This window comes from Suillus subaureus, assembly GCF_016647635.1.
Source record: "Suillus subaureus strain MN1 chromosome Unknown BJ212scaffold_53, whole genome shotgun sequence".
In the NCBI taxonomy this organism is placed as follows: Eukaryota; Fungi; Basidiomycota; class Agaricomycetes; order Boletales; family Suillaceae; genus Suillus; species Suillus subaureus.
The window spans coordinates 158,847-178,090 of record NW_024538609.1 but is presented as its reverse complement, the minus strand read 5'-3'; the positions used below and the strand labels follow the sequence as shown (position 1 = coordinate 178,090).

At 45.0% G+C, this 19,244-nt stretch overlaps 4 protein-coding genes across 4 annotated transcripts; all 4 read right to left on the bottom strand.

The window, feature by feature from the left end:
* Nucleotides 1-1,564: 1,564 nt before the first annotated feature.
* BJ212DRAFT_1469058 (uncharacterized protein) lies at nucleotides 1,565-2,649 on the bottom strand (the record flags this gene model as incomplete). Its single annotated transcript, XM_041339002.1, has 5 exons — nucleotides 2,533-2,649; nucleotides 2,381-2,476; nucleotides 2,229-2,324; nucleotides 2,001-2,172; nucleotides 1,565-1,950 (listed from the first exon to the last, which is right to left on the bottom strand). Coding segments are annotated over exons 1-5 (750 nt in total), but the record flags the coding sequence as incomplete, so codon positions are not given.
* A 9,375-nt stretch (nucleotides 2,650-12,024) lies between these two features.
* On the bottom strand, nucleotides 12,025-13,113 carry BJ212DRAFT_1304073 (uncharacterized protein; the record flags this gene model as incomplete). The annotated part of the gene is made up of 4 exons (XM_041333541.1): nucleotides 12,025-12,556; nucleotides 12,639-12,701; nucleotides 12,752-12,889; nucleotides 12,944-13,113. The coding sequence occupies 4 exons, from the start codon at nucleotides 13,111-13,113 to the stop codon at nucleotides 12,025-12,027; spliced, it is 903 nt and encodes a 300-aa protein (XP_041187259.1).
* A 2,029-nt stretch (nucleotides 13,114-15,142) lies between these two features.
* Nucleotides 15,143-15,740, bottom strand: BJ212DRAFT_1486396 (uncharacterized protein; the record flags this gene model as incomplete). Its single annotated transcript, XM_041341114.1, has 2 exons — nucleotides 15,143-15,645; nucleotides 15,698-15,740. The coding sequence occupies 2 exons, from the start codon at nucleotides 15,738-15,740 to the stop codon at nucleotides 15,143-15,145; spliced, it is 546 nt and encodes a 181-aa protein (XP_041187258.1).
* Nucleotides 15,741-17,497: 1,757 nt separating this feature from the next.
* Nucleotides 17,498-18,656, bottom strand: BJ212DRAFT_1590828 (uncharacterized protein; the record flags this gene model as incomplete). Its single annotated transcript, XM_041342497.1, has 5 exons — nucleotides 18,503-18,656; nucleotides 18,383-18,447; nucleotides 18,201-18,295; nucleotides 18,133-18,159; nucleotides 17,498-17,760 (listed from the first exon to the last, which is right to left on the bottom strand). The coding sequence occupies exons 1-5, from the start codon at nucleotides 18,542-18,544 to the stop codon at nucleotides 17,498-17,500; spliced, it is 492 nt and encodes a 163-aa protein (XP_041187257.1). The 5' UTR covers nucleotides 18,545-18,656.
* Between the last annotated feature and the right edge of the window lie 588 nt (nucleotides 18,657-19,244).

Below are 19,244 nucleotides of genomic sequence, written 5' to 3'. Positions count from 1 at the left end.
AATGAGAGGAATGCACTGGTCGAGATGGGCATCACGGGTTAGACGCTGACACCACTCATTGTTCTTTGTCAGGGCATAGATAAGGCGGATGTAGCAAGAGTCTCGACCAACGTGGAAGGTGGCGTCGGGTCCAGTGCCATGGATTGTCTGGCCGTCATTTGGACGTATAGCAGTCAATAGAGCGCGGGAAAGCTCATCCAGGAGTCGTGCATCGAGATTCTGTGGCATCGAGGCACTGGTTATAGAAGCTAGTTCTTCTCGAGCTTCATAAACAGCTCTAAGCGCAGTATGCCGGACTCGGGGAGGTCTGGTAGAGTGCATACATTGGATAAGTGACTTGATGTAGGATGGTCGCTTGGCAGAGTTCCCTAGTCCATGCATGGAACTCAGTGCAAGTAAAGCATCACCTCTTGATTCATCGTCTCTGCGATGCATTGCATCATCCACCAGGTAATCAATAATCCAATCAAATTCTTCACAGCTAGGCCCACGCATCCCATGATCCAAAACCTCATACATGCTGATGCGATCCAAGAAGGGCTCACGTCCCCTCCTGCCATCCAAGGAGTCTGAGAGCTCATTCCCGCTGCTGTGACTCAAGGAAGGCTCACGCCTGCTGCTGCGATCCAAGGAGGGCCCACGCCTGCTGCTACGATCCAAGGAGGGCTCACGTCTGCTGCGATCCAAAGAGGACTCGCGCCTGCTGCTGTGATCCAAGGAGGACTCATGTCTCCTCCTGCCATCCAAGGAGCCTGATGGCACTTTCGAATTCCAGGAGGGCTCTGACTTGTCTCTGCGATCCAAGAAGGGCTCACTCCGATGGAAGGAGGGCACACTGTCATCGCCGTGATTCCAGTGCACATCACCGTGCCAAATCAAGCGTTCATCATCCGGACGTGAAAACTGGTAAATATGTCCGGCGTGAACAAGCATTGTTCTCAGAGCAGTGCGTACACTGGCCCGATGCTTCAGTTCAGCGTCTCTGCCCCATTTCCACGAATTCAGGAGCCGATAGTAGGCAGCACGTCCAGCCATGAACTCATCGCGAATGTAACGATCTCGGGTCGAACGAAGTTCACCGTCCTGAAACTGCAGAAGTCCTGGATTGATTTTCACCGGCTGGATGCAAAGATGAGCCATGGCTTTGGCATATAGCTCTCTCCTGTCACGATACCCGATAAAATTATCCCGTAAATGTGCGAAGGCTGTTGAAGCATCAATGTTCGGAGGCCATTGCATGCAAGGTACAATAGCAGCCGCAGCCTCAAGAATTTCTGGGTTCGTCGAGGTTTCTAGTATCCAGCGAATAGCGGACAATTTGACGGATATGTTAGGAGTGAATGTGCATGTGTATTGAAGAATTTCGAGAATTTTTATGCAGATAGCCGTAAATAACCCTGGCCCTAGTACCTGGAAAGGACTGTCCGGATGCAACGCCGACATGAGGGTAGTGCCCATGTAGAAGAGGATGCCGAAAGCTGTGGTGGAGATGATGACGCTGGATATCGTGGTTTGCTTGGCCCACGTGTTGGCGCTTAGCGACAGACCGAAGAGCAGGAGCGAAATCTGGAGCAGCACCAGGAATGCCTGCAAGACAGTCTGCAGGCGGAAATATTCTAGTCCATCCAGTTTTCTCTGCCTCTGCATGCCACGCTCCTCCAGAGTCCCTCGTCCTCGAACTGACTTGTAAGAGTTCAGCCATTGTTTGCCCAAGACAGCCCCGAACGCAGCCAAGACGCTAAATGCGAGGCTAGAATAGGCAAGTGTTTGCACCCAGACAGTCGAAGAGGAAAATCCAGTAGATGAGGAAAGAGTGTTGATGTTAGGTACTGAATTCGGGCCATTAACAGTTATCTGGATGAGATACAGGAGGAGGGCATTGGTAGTGTCCCCTGGATTAGGCTGCATCCCAACGATGAAGGTGGAGTTAACAGCTGAGAATAGACCAGCCTGATGCACCTGTGAGACTTGCATTGAGAGATTAGTAAAAATAAACGTACAAATGTTAGAATAATGCCCATATCGTCATTGGCCCGTTCGAGGAAGTTATCGTCGTACTCGGTCGAAACTTTCTTGTACGTCGCCCAAAACTTTGAATTGTCATCTTTTCCGAGTTCTTCTGCGATCGTTGACCCTTTGAGGACATCGAGAATCTGCCCCAGCGTATCTGACCTTTGAGAAAATATGGTTAGATGTGAAGTGCACCATACTGATGATTTGACATTTACATCTTAATAAGGCGCCCTTCAATGGACACCGCAGGGTTCTCGTTCGCGTTATCCAGCTTGATCCCATTGTCAGGGGTCTGCTCCACGGTGTTTGACCTTTGAGACAATATAGTTAGACGTCAAGTGTGCCGTGCTGGTTGGTTATTGTTTACATGTTCTTGGCCAGGCCGCCCTCAATAGACGCCACACGTTCCTCGCTCGCGTTATTCGGATTTATTTTATCCTTGATCTGCTCCAGGGTGCCTGGCCTTTGAGACAACACAGTCAGATATCAAGTATGCCATGCTGATCATTCTACAATCACATATTCTCATAAAGGTCGACTTCAATGGACACAGCAGGTTCTTCGGTCACTGGATTCGCATCGATCGCATTCCTATGTCCATGAGTATTATGGACAGCCCAGTCCAACTTGCCACTCACTCATTAGTCGGGAGATCGGTATCGGCGGGTGCAGGACTGGATTGTGGGGATGCGCTTGTCATGTTTGGGCTGGGGGGCATAGGAAAGTAGGGAGGGAGAAATGGTAGAGTTTAACTTAGCTAAAACTGTCGTCCGCTTAACTGTTACGCCAAAAGGCAGTGATACTGAAAGCTTGTGTTTCAGTATCGCGGACAGCATTTATGTAGATGATGAGAAATCTAGTAAGCCAGTGTGCTTACATAGAGATATAATTGCTGCTCTGTACATCAAAGAAGCACGTTCTTATCTGACGCCAAAGCCCTGCAGCCGATCGCACCGGAACACGAGGTGCCACAGAATGAAACCCTCCAGGCAGGTGTTTGAAATTTAACAAGATGCTCATGTTGAAAAATGAGCTTACCACAGTACGGACCAGTACCTAGAGGAAGCGAGGGAGAAATGGGGTTGGGAACTTCAGAAGTATATGATTTGTTTAGTCGTTGTGCTGGCGTCAATTTTGACACAGAAGCATGTTCTTATCTGGCGCCAAAGCCTGTTGCATATATGGCTGATGGTCCCATGAGCAGTGGGACACGAGGCCCTACAGAACAAGTATCTTGAGGCAGAATTATCTGCGCTGTCTTCCGAAGTCTGAGGATGAGGGTGCGGTTTTCCGTCAACATTAATTGTGAGAAGTTAACAACTAGGCAATGACGGTCAGGCACATACGCGAAGTAGAGGATCTTCGGAGACGCACTCACAATGCTTCGCTATTGAAGTGATTTTCGACAGTCATGAATATAATATACAGAGATTCAAAGCCGCAACCCTATTGTTTGAGGCAGCGATGCGCGTAGCACGAAGCCTCACGGTAGTTCGTAGTCACGAATTCAAAGAGTTTAAAGGGAGTTTCATTATTCAATAACTGAATAGATATTTGAAACTACATACGGAGCTGACGGGTGCAGCACCACTGCCCAAATCCAATACACCTCGCGGGGCCATGCGCGGCGAGCAGCCAAGACTACAAAAAAGCTATCTGTCAAAGATGCTTTTGACTTCTATGATAATATAAATGAGTTAGACAGTGCACGGTATGCGGAACATGAAAAACGCACCACGATAATATCATCTTTGATGTGGCTGTCCTCGGCCTCGCCACCCAACTCTGCGCCAAATCATGAATCTGATCCAGCACAACAGTGAAATACGACAACTCATTCAATAACGTCTAAGAGTGATCGAACGCCTCCTCCTCCGTCAAGTTCAACCGGAACTTCTCCTGGATCTACTCGTGCACGCCGCAGTGCGTGATGTCTGGAATATTCGCATCCACCTTAAGCACTACCAAGTTCAGCAACAGGTTTAGCGCATTCGGTAGAAATGAAACCTCGAGAGATCTTTCTCGTCGGAGTGAAAGCCTGGAAGGGTGCATGGATGAACATTTCTTACAAACGACATGTAACTAAGTCATCAGGCCAATGACAAATTGGTTTTGCGCGCCCCAAGTTCATATTTGATCTTGGCAATGGCTGTCATACGAACTACATCGGTAACTCCGCATGAGCCGGCGAGGTATGACCTCTATAGGGTTTCTGTGTGCAATCTCGGGGTCAAGGATGGCCCAAAGGTGTGGATCTGTGGAAAAATAATTTGGAAATATAGATACAATAGGTATCTGGACCGCTGCGGGAGGTGCGAACGGTATCGTCGCCTGATTCTGGGACTCCTGCAGAGAGTTGAATGTCGAGTAAACTGCATTAGAGAGAGCGACAGGTTCGCTGAATATTACGGGAAAGTCGAAAGATGGAAGGTCGATATGGAGTTCTCTGACTGCTCTATCTCCGCCTTCAGTCTTCTTCAAGTGTTTCCATTCATATTTTATTGTACAAGACTTACGTGCAGCATGTGTCTCCGTCTTTCTGAAAGCAATGTTATACCACCAATCTGACTTTGGCAAGTTGCCACGTTCCTATTTTTTCGCGACTCCGAGCTGGGAAGTGAATGAATGAGCGAACATATCCGAGAGCAATTGTACTACCTACCTTTTCCCTGCTACCAAGGTTACTGAGAGCCTTGGTCTGTGTGGAGGCGTATCCTTTTTGACCTGCCGAGAGCAACAAACGGTGTTTTCCTCAGCGCAAAGTCCTGGTGGACAACCGAATAAGTAGCTTTGCAATACGACGTAAATACCTGACGAACCATTTCGTTCAAAATGTCCTAAATGTTGAGCCACCGTTGGGCAACGCTGTGCATGGAGCTCTGATATGACACAATGTACATATTATTCATGAGCTTAGTGGGAGGTAGCAGTACCGAATGAGTAACATCATTCATGCGTTCCACTTGTGTGAATTATCGATCAATTGAAATGACAGTGATATAAGGCGCACGTACAGTTGTTCTTGAAAGACGTGGGGAAGCAAGAGCTGACAGGAAACATAGAGGTCTGGAAGAGTCCTTAAAATCGCATCGGAATAAAGAGGTTATATCAGAGAGAAATAGACAAAGTTTGCGCACCGTGAAATGTTACTTCTAGGAATTTAAGTAGCTCTGAAGCAGACGGTTCCCTCTAACTGAGCCTCGGAGAACTATGGCGCTGAGTGTGGCCCGTAAAAGGAGTAGTAGTGAATACATGCTGAAAAGCGACAGTGAAGCTTGAGATCATCAAAGAGCCTTGCGAAAAAGCAAAGTCGTTTCAGTTGTCCTTGTCCATGATGAAAGAGAACAAGAACGAAGAGCTACTACCTCATGGATGACCTCAAGCTTAAACCGAATGAGGCGTTTACCGCAGGAGGAGTTAATGACCACCTTCATTTGTCTATCGGTCTAACCGGAGCAAAGGCAGACGATTGTTCATCATGCGTTGTGCAAAGGATTTGTACTTGATTACATAATACTCATTTTTGCTCTAGGCTACAGCCTACTCATTGTCACCAACGTGTTCTGGTTTAGATACATCTCCACCCCCGCACATCCTCTGCTAGTGCTGCCGCGGTCTGGTCCAGAACCACGGTTCAAACCGGAGTTTTGGTCTGGTTCTCTGTGGTTCGGTCCATGGTTCCCTCACCAGCCAGAACCAGACTGGAAAGCGGTTCTGGGTTCTGGACCTTCACTAATGGTCCAGTTCTGGTTTGACTTTCCTGAACCTTCCCAAACCATTCCTTGACTTTGAATTCCCTCAACTTCGACATCAACCACGATGACATCAGTGTCCATGTTGACATCAAAACATTGTTTTTGATATGTTGTTTAATAACTTTCAAACAAGGTCCATGTCATATCTCACAATCCAGACTCACATTCCATAATATTCCCACGCCTTCTGAGCCTATGTCTGGACCCCATATCCAACTCATTGCCAGATCCCCTTCCGCTGTGTGCTCCACACCTCAGCAGGATCAACTCTGCTCCAGATTTACCCCTGTCCTCTGGACCTCCAGATCCTCACTGCTGGCCTGATCTGTACTACCCTATCCCATCCACCCTATGCACACTCTGTCCAGCAAGATATCTGGACTTCACCTTGTCTCGGATTCTGGACTATATCCACCTCCTCATATCCTGGTCCTGTATCCACCTTGTCTTCTGGATCCCCAGATCTCTGGACCTATTCCCACCCTCTGTCTGATATCCTGCACCTATCCCCATTAAGACATCTCCACCTTTCTGGCTTTTGGTTACCTCTTGTTCTGTCTTGCTTATTAATCCTTGTCTGAGTCTTCATTGCCGAGTTCATTTACTTATGTCCCGTCTTACTTACTAATGTGTTTCCACATGCTTGTACATAGCCCTACTCCTTTGCTTACTGATCCCCTCAGATATTGTCCAGTATATAACCCCTGTAGATACTCCTGTAGTTTCCTCAGTTTGAATATCATCTTAGACTTTGCTCTACCTGCCCAATCCTCTCTTGGACTTTGGTCCACCTAAGTCTGTCCTATCCATCAGGCCTAGGGATTGATTCCCTAGGCCAGAGCTTTGCCCTTCCGGCACTTACCCTCTTTCTGGACTTAGGTCCAATCCCTGATCTCTCCGACTCTACCTTAGGGTAGTCTACCTCTGCTTGTTTCTACATCCAACTTTGTCCGATGTAGCCCCTATTCCTTCTGGACCTCTGGGTGTCCCACCCTCCATACCTTCAGATGTCCTGTCCTCCTAACCCTCGGACATCCTATCCTCCTGCCCTCTGTACCTTCGGACATCCTGCCCTTTGTATGTTTTCCAGAGTCTGGCTTCAGCTGTGTATTGACTTTGCTTGCATAGGTTGGATGGATGATGTCGGACAATGCCTCAAATAATGATACCGCTATGAATGAAGTTGCAAAGGCCATAAACAAGGACAGGACCCACTGGCTTCCAGGTCCCTGCCACATCTGCTGTCAAGAGCACATCTTGAATCTTGCTGTGCGACATTTTGTTGATGGAGTTGCACCCACCCCACAGGCCACATTACTACACAAGATTCATCATGCTATTGATCATGATGAGGAAACTGACATCACTAGCTTGACTGCACAACTTGTGGCATTGGAACACGACCCTGAAGCTATTGTTGAGGATGGTTTCAATGTCAGCAATGCTGTTGGAAAAACACTGACACTCATTGAACAGGTGAAGTCCTCTTTTTTTGTCTTCGAGTTCTCATTGACACAATCAATAATTAGATCTGCAAATCACCACAAGCTCAAGCATTTTTCAAGAAATCATGTGAGGAAGAAGGTGTTGCTGTTCACAAGATTTTGTCATGGGTGAGAATGTGCTGGGTGTCCTTATTCAAGTGCCTTGAGTGCTTCTTGTCTCTTTGCCTAGTAAGTCAGACATACAATCACTGGTTTAGTATCTAACATCTTTCAGGCTGTCAACCGCTTTACTCTGCTTGCTGATGAGAGCCACGAAGTCCCAAAGTTGCACAACAAGGCATATAGCAACTTCAAGCTTGATTGAGCCAACTGGAGAAAGCTATGGCTAGTGCATGACGTCCTCAAGGTATTTATTTGTATATTCATTTTTATTTTATTTACTGATTGTTATAGGAACCTGTGACTGCACAGCAATCATTCTCTTTGGTCATGTACCCAACAGCCTGGCAGACCATACCCATGCTAGAGTGTCTTGCTAGTGCATGGGGGACAATGGCCGGAAATCCAGAATATGCAATCATCATGGACACCATTATGAAGGGTCTCAAGAATGTTGAGAAGTACTACCAGAAAGCTAGTGACTTGGATGTCTACTTTATCTATCTTGGTGTGCCAGTCTCTAACTTCAGATGTATTCTTAGTTTGACAAATATTATCAAGTGCCTCCAGCCCCAGGACCACATCCCAAGGAGCCAGAGGCCACATCATCAACAATGAAAGCTTCAATTCATTATGGTGCTTCCTGGATGCATGATGCTATCATGGAATGTCAAGCTACAGACCATTGCACATGCAATCCTCATCAAGAGCTCTCCACATATCTTACTTCACCATTGGAGGAGACTGATGATGTTGTGGCATGGTGGGGTGTAAGTCAGCCCTCAAATTCATTGTTCCCTGCTTACATTCTTGATTAGTTACATTTGCTGCAGTACCCAACACTAGCTTGTGTTGTGCGTGATTACCTGCCCATTCAAGGCAGTGCAGTTCCATCTGAACATGCTTTCTCCAGTGTGGGCATCACATCAACTCTGTGCCACAACACACTCACATCATCCACTTTCTCTGTGCTACAATTGATGAAGGCAGCCTATAAGAATGGACATGTGTCAGCAGCAGTAGAGGCAGAAGGGTATGCAGCTGGTATGTAGTTAGACTAGCTACCCAATGTCATGTAGATGTCTTGTGAATGTTTTTTCTGTTGCTTGAAAAATTTACAGTTCAGTTCGTGTTCGGACCAGAAAAGAACTGGACTGGACCATTGAGAACCATTCTCAATGGTCTGGTTCTGGGTTCAATGATTTTGAAAAACCAAACCATGGTTTGGTTCTTGGTTCTCATCAAGGACACTCTGAACCAGACCAAACTGGACCACAGCAGCACTATCTTCTGCAGTCCTATGTCTTCCAGTGAAAATACTATGTGGTATGTCTGAACAACACACTCATATTTGATTACACACAGCACTAAAACAGTCGTCCAGCTGGGCTTACCCTGTTTGCTCCCATTATTCACAATACCATCTTTGCCACTGTTGTCCCCTCTTCCTTCTTCATTCCTCACTCTCCTAGCTCAACATTGCTATGTCCTCTTCAACATCACTCTCATGGTCCTGTCAGTGAACATGCAGCATAACATGGCTCAATCTGTTGCTGGACAAGGTTACACACCAAAAGTGTTGTTTGACACATTCAAAAATCCCACTGCATATGAAATCAGATGGATATGCTATGAACAGAGCAACCAGGGCATTTCTTCATGCATTGAGTCTGGATGAGAGTGGGTGTTACACCCTCACCCTTGGCAGCACTTTTGTACTGTTCTCACAGTCTGTTAGACCCAGTTTCATTGTAGGACGAAACCTATCTCTGAGACCTGCCTCTCCCCAGGGCCTCCCCTTCAATCCCCTCAAGAGGCACAACAGCATCCTGGCAGGTCACCCCATGGACTCCTCCATTGTCACTGGAGGGTAGTTAACTCTGGTTCTAGAGGCCTCTCTGAGAGCCCTCAACTTCATGTTATACAAACCTTCCCTGCTGTCATCAGTATAACAACCCTCTTGTAGCCTCCCATCATTTTCATTTCTGTCATTGCTTATGTTGTATTTCTCCAGTTCTAGAGGCCTCTCTGAGAGCCCAACATGTTACAGTGGCTCAAAAAACTGTCCGCATGTTTTGACATTTTTCACTATCTATGATATTGTGTGAGAACGAACAAATGCCTCAAGGACATGCTTATACCACATTGTAGTATGGCTTCAGGGCTTTCATTTGAGCCCTACACCGTGGGAATCGGTGGAGATATGGTGGAGATACAAGGCTCACAAAATGGTGACTCATGCGGACAGTTTTTTGAGCACATATTAAAACTATATAAATCATCATTTATGACACCATAACAATCATGCCACCATTAAATAAATTATAAAGTGGTGTCATTATGTCATTTTAAAACCATATCTAACTATACAAACCAAAATTTCCATATGTCATGGTTATATTCACCATGAAAGCCACTCCCCCTGCTCAAAGGGATAATATCCTCTCTCTTTCCTATTCTGGCCTCTCTGCTTGTCAAATTTCCTCTAGAACTGGAGTATGCAAGTCCACTGTGGCCAAGTTCATCAAAGAAAGTCACACAGACAAGGAAAACTTCTGTGAAAGGCGTCCATCCAAGCCCACCTCTACTGATAGGAGGGCTATTATTCAACATATCACTACAGGAAAGGCTGATAATGCTGTCCAGGTCACCTATTACATCAATTCCACCATCACATTCCCTGTCTCTTCACACACTGTGAGAAACATTCTCAAGACAGCTCATCTCAGGTCAGTAACAAGGAAGAAAAGGCTCTCCTCTCTATCACACATAAACAGAGATGACTAACCTTTGCCTTAGCCCATCAGAATTGGATTACATGGACTGGAAGCATGTTATATGATCATATAAGACCACAATAAATAGGATTGGGTCAGATGGCAAGGTATATATGTGAAAAAAGAAAGGTTAGTCATCTCTGTTTATGTGTGATAGAGAGGAGAGCCTTTTCTTCCTTGTTACTGACCTGAGATGAGCTGTCTTGAGAATGTTTCTCACAGTGTGTGAAGAGACAGGGAATGTGATGGTGGAATTGATGTAATAGGTGACCTGGACAGCATTATCAGCCTTTCCTGTAGTGATATGTTGAATAATAGCCCTCCTATCAGTAGAGGTGGGCTTGGATGGACGCCCTTCACAGAAGTTTTCCTTGTCTGTGTGACTTTCTTTGATGAACTTGGCCACAGTGGACTTGCATACTCCAGTTCTAGAGGAAATTTGACAAGCAGAGAGGCCAGAATAGGAAAGAGAGAGGATATTATCCCTTTGAGCAGGGGGGGTGGCTTTCATGGTGAATATAACCATGACATATGAAAATTTTGGTTTGTATAGTTAGATATGGTTTTAAAATGACATAATGACACCACTTTATAATTTATTTAATGGTGGCATGATTGTTATGGTGTCATAAATGATGATTTATATAGTTTTAATATGTGCTCAAAAAACTGTCCGCATGAGTCACCATTTTGTGAGCCTTGTATCTCCACCATATCTCCACCGATTCCCACGGTGTAGGGCTCAAATGAAAGCCCTGAAGCCATACTACAATGTGGTATAAGCATGTCCTTGAGGCATTTGTTCGTTCTCACACAATATCATAGATAGTGAAAAATGTCAAAACATGCGGACAGTTTTTTGAGCCACTGTATGTAAACCTGTCCTGCTGTCATTGGTATAATGACCTCTCATAGCCCTCATCATTTCTGTCATTACTTATGTTATGTTATGTTGGGTTAGATTTTTCCCTCCATTAAATGCTTATGTTTGATGAGAATCATGAAATCTCCATAGATTCAAGTTTTCTGACATATAAGAAGTCTTGGCAGTGTGATCATTTGTCTGAGGATTTCATTCCTGTGCAACATTCTTAGTGATCAGGTGAACAATATGAACAAGACAAAAGCAGGCTGTGCAGCTACTATACTGATATTGACATAAAAGATTACAAAACATAGTAGCTACCAATGTGAGGTATAACAGGGAGTCATGACATAGCAACAAGATGATGAGGATAGGCATGAGCAAAATATGACAGGACACCATAATGATGGGGAAAACATAGACATGAAGTTAAGAAGTAAGGTAGGTGTTGGTTAAGGAGGAAGTGCTCATAGGGGGTTAGTTGCATCACAAGTGGATCATGGTACAGCATTATGGACATAGGGATCCTCATGGTCTGTCCACTTTGACTTGTAGTATCTTCTGTCTTGGGGGTATCCTCCATTATGATAAGCATCTGCACCAACTGGGCAGTGGGGAGCTAATAAGTGCCCATGCTCATCACAGTCCTCACATCGACTATATTCAGCTTCATGAGTATAGCCTGGATCAAATACAGGGCTATACCTGCTTGGATATGAGTGTTCCTGCTCACCATGACTAAAGTGACCAAGTAAATCCGATATAGGAGAGCTATCCCAAGTATTGAAATCACTCTCCAGATGTGAGTAACCACCAAGGTAGTGGGGATGATGAGAATCACACTGGTAAAAGGCATTGTGGGGGTGAAGGGAGTTGTGGTTGATAATTGAAGTGACTTCATGCTGACTCTGGACCTTGTGATGACACACACAGTAATGTTGGTCAAATGAGTGCAGAGGGTCACAAGAATTGCCATGGGAAGGATAGCAAAGGTTATATTGAATATCATCTCATGAGTCAGGAGGGGCACCATGAGGGTCATGCCAAATAGGCTCACAAGTGTAATGGAGATGCTCACAAGGGTGCTGGAGAGGCTCACAAGGGTTGTGTGAAGGCTCATGAAGGTTGTGCAGTGGCTCATGCAAAGGATCCAAGTTATGAGGAATCTGGGTACCAGGGGCATCATGAAGAAGTTCCAGGTCACAAGGAATATTAGGATGAGGGACTTCAGGCTGTAAGTCACAAGGGACATCACAAAGAGGTGGAACCTGGGGATGAGAGACACCAAGAGGCTGTTGATTTGGAACAGTAGGTGTGACAGCAGGAGCTTGTTCTTCCTTGTGTGTAGTACCCACTGGTACTTCATTGTGTAGTGCCCCTCCTTCTGAAGCATCATCTGCCTGAGTATGGACTGCACCAGAGGACTTGACATTGCCACAATTTTCAGTGGGAGCTGCCTTTGTGTCCTTATCCTCTCCAGATTCAGAGTCCAAGTTGTTATATATCATATAAAGAGCATGCTTCATAAGACACTTAGAGCCTCTGATGACTGGTTGTGGTTTGACATATTCTAGAGTATAGACAATGAGACATAGAAATACAGAAACAAATGAAATAAACTGACTCTTTTTTTCCTCTGAGATGTTTGAGGGCCCATCTGGCCCATCTCAAAGTCACATTGCTGTGCCTGTAAAATCTGAAATAAGCAGGACTTGAATGGAAGTGAATGATACTCACTTTCTGGTGAGGCTGCTATGCTTGATGAATCTACTGTCAATGGGGATAGTGGACCACCCTTCGTTGGAAAAGGGTTTGATGTCTGCAAGGGAGGACCCTTGGGTTGGAGATTGTTCTTTGCTCCTGCTCCTTTCTTCCCTACTTTCAAAGCATCAGTCTTCTCTGTCAATGGGGCAAGCTTCTTTGACACACAATATATTTGTCAACTTAAGCTTCCTCTTCCCATGTGCTGCCTCTTTGTATTCCATGTCAGGTTCTTCAGAGGGCTTCTCTTCAGTGGACATTAGTTTGATAACATCACCCTGAGCTTGATGGGCAGCTGGCTTACTCCAATCCTGAGGGACATATGGCTCCAGGTTCATCTTGTTACTTTATCATGTGTTGTACAACATTGACTCATGTCTATTCTAGTGTACTATACTGATCTTCAAAGAACTTTTCCTTGAAGACCACAATGTGATTGTACAGTCACTGCTGTATAGGTTTCCACACTGGCATGCTCTTGCAAAACTCAGGGTGCATACTGAAAGCACATTATTGACTCTAGATAAGACATTTAAGAGGCTCTTCCATCAGTTGCACAAGTTTCATGATTTCATGTGTGCTGCTTTCAACACAGCAGAGTTACCAAAGGAAAGAACTGCATGTGAGTGCAAGGCTGTGCATGAATGCCCATGTCCCCACAATCCAGACACTGGGGGTAGCAGCTGAAAGGCTAAGAAATTCAATTTGAATACCTATAAATTCCATGCTATGGGGGACTATGTGCAATCAATCCAGCTCTTTGGGACCACAGACTCCTTTACTACTCAAATTGTATGTAAATCTTCATCATATTTTTTTCAACTCAATTTGATTTTGTACCAGGGAGAGTTGGCACATAGAGCATTGAAAGCATTCTATCCTTTGACCAATGAATGATGTGGGAAACACAACAAGAAGAGAACTGAAAAGTAGACTTCTAATGTTGGGCTAAATGTGCTATGCCTAGCTGCTATTTAACCCTAAAGGGTTTCTGGACTAAGCTCAGTGCTCAGAGAGGATAGGAAATCATGCTATAAACTCTCAGTCTCAGACTGGTGCTGGTAGGTGGTGAAAACTATGATGATTACATAAGCACTAAAAGTGCGAACATAACACTAAGTAATATCTGCCTATACAAGCCCACAGAATATGAAATCCCTACAATGGCACCATATCTGCCAACACTATTACTTGTTGAGTGTGTGTCAGCACATACATATACCTATGAATGAGCTTACCCCCGCAGTGCCAGGTGTGTTATAGCAGTGACCAAGTGATTCATCCTCATTAACCACATTCCCACAGAGTATGATAGCTGCTTCAAAGCCAAATGTAATAGAACCAGACTCAAGCTATGACAAAAAGAGTCAGGTGGTGTCAATAGATAATATAATGACATGCAATATTAATAACCCTTTGATAATGTTTTTAAAAAGTTTGGCCATGCTGCACAATGGTTTGGGGAGATGACCCTAGGAGAGATGCCTCCTTGTGCATCAAACAGGATGTCTTGATATGTGTCAGGGTAGGCTTCCTTGAACTTATTGTAGCATTATGTTTGCATGGTTGCACCTGCAAGACGATAAACATGATATACATGATTCCAGTGAAATCATACTCACTAGGTGTACCACCTCCTTCAGGTACCTCTCTGCCAGTGTGAGCAAGTTCTTGCTAGACATTATTTTTAAAGTACTTTGCATAAAGATTTCAGTAATTGGTACTAATTACCATGCATCCATGGCTCTTCAAGAATGAATTGATCAGCTGGTTGATAGGGAGTGTGGTAGATGTTGACAGATTGAGAAAGCAACATTCAACTTCTGTAAACCTGGCACCAAGGGTCACCTTCAGTTCTGTAGACCTGTGTCCTGTCCTGTAACAGTGGGACCATCATTATGTATGACTGGCTTATTTTCCTCAGGAAACTGTCTATTGGAGATAGCAGCAGAAGGATAATGCCCCAGGTTCAACCATGGACTGGGATCTCTTGTCACAACAGGGAGTGCCTGAGTCACAGCAGTGTTCATTGAAATGGCATTGTTAGTCTTGCTGGCGCCATGCTGCAGTGGCATTGGTGGAATTATATTTGTGGTTGGAAAGGGGAGTGCATGGTCTCGAGGTGAGGATGGCATGGGATGGAGTACAAATAGGGAGAGATGAGACAAATCCTGGGGAAAACCTGAAGGTTATTGACCCACAGGGCCTTGTGAGCATCCATGAGGAAGTAACATCAATGGTCCCATTGAACTTTGAGGAAAATGAAATGAGAGCTGAGGTGGTAGACAGGACACATCTTGCATGGTGAGCTGGCTGCCTTGCACATTAGCAGGCACAGATGCTCCAACCACATCTAAAGTTTGATCCTCAAGTAACCCAAGGTGTCACCTTCCAACATGCCATAGGTGTCAGTGCCAGACTCAGGTTTTGCTCCATCCAAGCAGCTTGATGACTCATACTAGAGCCATAAAATAGATCTGGCAATTGTGCAGGGGCAGGTAGGAATGGTGAGGCATGACAACTGCAAGCAACATTAAGTGTAAGTGATGATGCATTGTTTGATTGTGTAGGGGCAGCAGGAGCAAGTGGGAATGGTGAGGCCTGACGACTATGGGCAATGTTAAGTGTAAGTGATGACAAATTGCTTGATTGTGGAGGGGCAGGTGAAGCAGGTAGAATTGGTGAGGCATGATAACATCCAGCAACATTGGGTGCAAGTGATGACATGTTGCTTGTTAAAGTCCTCTTATGGTTAAAGCCTGGTGGATCAGACTGTGCACTGTCCTCAGAGAGGTGCTGACAGGCCTGGTGATGGAGAGTGGCCCCTCTGATAATGCCAATGTCCTGTACCTGTAGGCTTGAGCTTGCTCCTGAGATGAGAGGATGTCAACTCAACAGGTAGTGTTTGATATTGTCCTCTACCTAACTGTTCTTGAGTGTAGTTGAATGTAAAAGGTGAGTCCATGAAAAGGTTAGGAGATGACCACTGGTCACTAGCAGGAGGATTATGTCATATCCCACAATCCGGACCCACGTTCCATCATATTCCCACGCCTTCCAAGCCTACATCTGGACCACACTTCATATCCAACTCATTCCCAGATCCCCTTCTGCTGTGTGCTCCACACCTCAGCAGGATCGACTACGCTCTGGATTTACCCCTGAGCTCTGGACCATCGGATCTCCACTGCTAGCCTGAACCATAACCCCCTGTCCCATCCACCCTATGTACACTCCATCCAGCAAGACATCTGGACTTCACCTCATCTTGGATTCTGGACTCTATCCACCTTCTCATATCCTGGTCCTGTATCCACCTTGTCTTCCAGATCCCCAGATCTCCGGACCTCCGGATATTAGCTCCAGACCTATTCCTACCCTCTGTCTGATATCCTGCGCCTATCCCCATTTAGGCATTCTCTGCTTTCTGGCTTTTGGTTACCTCTTCTGCCATCTTGCTTATTGATCCTTGTATGAGTCTTCATCTCCGAGTCCATTTACTTATGTTCTGTCTTACTTACTAATGTGTTTCCACATGCTCATACATAGCCTTGCTCCTTTGCTTACTGATCCCCTCAGATATTGTTCAGTATATAACCCCTGTAGATACTCCTGTAGTTCCTTAGTTTGAATATCAACTTAGACTTGCCCAATCCTCTCTTGGACTTTGGTCCACCTAAGTCTGTCCTACCCATCAGGCCTAGGGATTGACTCCCTAGGCCGGAGCTCTGCCTTTCTGGCACTTTCCCCCTTTCTGGACTTAGGTCCAATCCCTGTCTCTCTGACTCTACCTTAGGGTAGTCTACCTCTGTTTGTTTCTACATCGGACTCCATCCAATGTAGCCCCTATTCCTTCTGGACCTCCAGACATCCTGTCCTCCGGAACTTTGGACCTTTGGACCTCTGGACCTCCTTCCTTCCATCCTGTTTCCTGTAGAAGTATTACCTCGCAGTGGGAACTCTCCTGAGCACTTCCTGCATTCCTCCGGAACTCTCCCGTGCTCCTCTGGATGTTTCCCGCGCTCCTCCGGAAGTCCTTCCGCACTCTCCAGCAGAGTAGCCAGCCTCCGGAAGTCCTCCAGACTTTGTTGGACCATCATCAGACCTCATACAAAATGAAGGGCACATACTCGGGTAAGGGGCACAGCATACGAGCTGAGGCCAAGCCCCTCTGAGTCAGTCTCTCTCCTTTGAGCAACATGGTTCTTAACAGATTATCATGGTGTCCTGCATGATTTGGGAATCATGCATGGACATGACTACTAGGTAGCCCCCTAAAAGACAAAGTCTGTTAGCTTAGCCATCAGACTAGTCAACCCATGCCTTGGTTTCAAACCTTGGTCAAATAGTTCAGTTTCTCCTCTGTGATTCATGAATTTATTATATCTTGAAGAAAAGTCATTTGTGAGATGGGAATCACATAATGACCTAGTTGATATTGTGAAGCAATAAGAAGGTTAAGGTATTGCCTTGCCTTTGGCTTATTCACTTTGGCTAGAGAAAACCATAGAGAAAAGTTTAAAGCCTAACAAAAACCTATCTAAAAAACCTGTGTTTTGTGTCTTATTATTGTATTATTATTTCCGAGTTGTTTTCTCTAGTATTTCCTTGATTTATTTTTCTATTGGGATGCTCTGACCCATCAGATACTTCACAAAATTGTACCTACAGGGTATGATGTCGTAATGATGTCATTTGTTCTGGAATGTTCTGCTCCACTTGCTAGAATGTTCTACTCCACCTGCTGGAATGTTCTGCTCCACTTTCTGGAATATTCTGCTCCACTTCTAATGTCATTGCTCTGCTGTGATGATCATGTTCAGGCTGGCCTGCTAGGACCCCATTCTGCAATTCCCAGCCAGTCCACACATCTTCTACCCATCTCTGATGTTTTTCTGCCATCTCCGTATCTCTGACGCATTGGACCTGCTTGGAGATCCTGCGCACTTGTCCTACCATGTCCAGTCCAGTCCTGCTTAACCCCACTGGTGTGTAGTCAGTTATTTCTCATTACTGATTGAGTAGACAGTGTTATTACATGGATTCCCACTGGCCACAGTACCTCATGGCCTTTTACCTACATATTATCAGACCCGAGTTTTTGCTACTACTTTCACCTATGGACTCCGGACTTTCACATAGCTAGTTATATAGGGTTAGGTGACCAGAATCATAATCACCACTTAGTAGGAGGGAGAATTCCCTGATACTGGTCACCCCATACCAGTCCTTAGAGTTACCCTTGCCAATATACCTGTTTACCTGCTTTCCTTGACCCAACATGAGTGTCACTCATTCATCTGATGTTGCCTAGCATCTCCAAGCTAGTCCTGATGCATTCCCTCCCATTCCCTCACTCTCCTGCCATCTCTGCATCTCCACACCTGCAGACCCAATTTCCCATGCATCGGACTTTGTCCCATACCTTCGGACTTTTGACCCTTTGTGTAGTACTGATTATTGAACTTGACTAGACAGCAGATCCCTTGGGTCAAACGTTCTTGCTTGCAAGTGTAGCAGCTAGGCAGGACTAGTAGACATATATTGGCTAGGTATTCTAACAACTATCTAGCCAAGTTGTGTTATCCACACCGCTTTTTTACTTACATAACATTCCCACACAAAATATATATAAGGAGGGCCCATTCTCCTCCCAAAAATAGGATCTCCCACTTGCAATCATTTGAATCTCAGTTTGAGCTACTCACTGTGAAGATTGTTGCTTACAAAGAAAGCCCCTTTGAAGTACCAAGTGCAGGGAAAAGACATTCCCTTGAGATTACATAAGTTTCTTACAATAAAAACTCAGTTTATTTGAGACCAGCTTCTCACCTAGTTTTCTGATATTGACCAACACGAGCTTTGGTCAATCTGATCATTTACCATTATCTCTACAGAGAATTATCTTAACAAGGAACCATGTTCCAGTGTCTAGATGGTTTATCCTAGACAAGTTTATAAGTTGGGATAAAACACAAAAGCTCCAGCTAAGTTAATTACATAGATTGGTTTAGTGAGCCTCCCAAGAACTCACACATTATCTACCACAAAAGAAGAAAAGTCATAGACTGTGTTAATTGAGGACTGGCAAGAAGTCTTATCCTAGTGTAATTGTGGTGTCATTACATTTTACACGCATTTATATAAGACCCTCAGTTATTAAGACACTGCACTCTTGTTTCTAGGCCACTATAGATTTTAACTCCTTCACTCATTGCTTCCCTCACACATATTCAAAGGAAGTGCTTCAATAGCAGTCCTCTCAGGCTGATCTGTTAACTCACACCTCTTAGGATAAGTAGTGCTAGTTGCTAACAGCCTAGTACCTATTTCTCTTTCACACTGGAAGAATTGAGCTTCCAGAAAGAGTACCTCTAAGAAGATGGGGGGATGAAACATTAGTACAAGCATATGAGAACATGGTGAAATCAGCAACAACTCACTTTATTAAATATGGAGATGAGACATA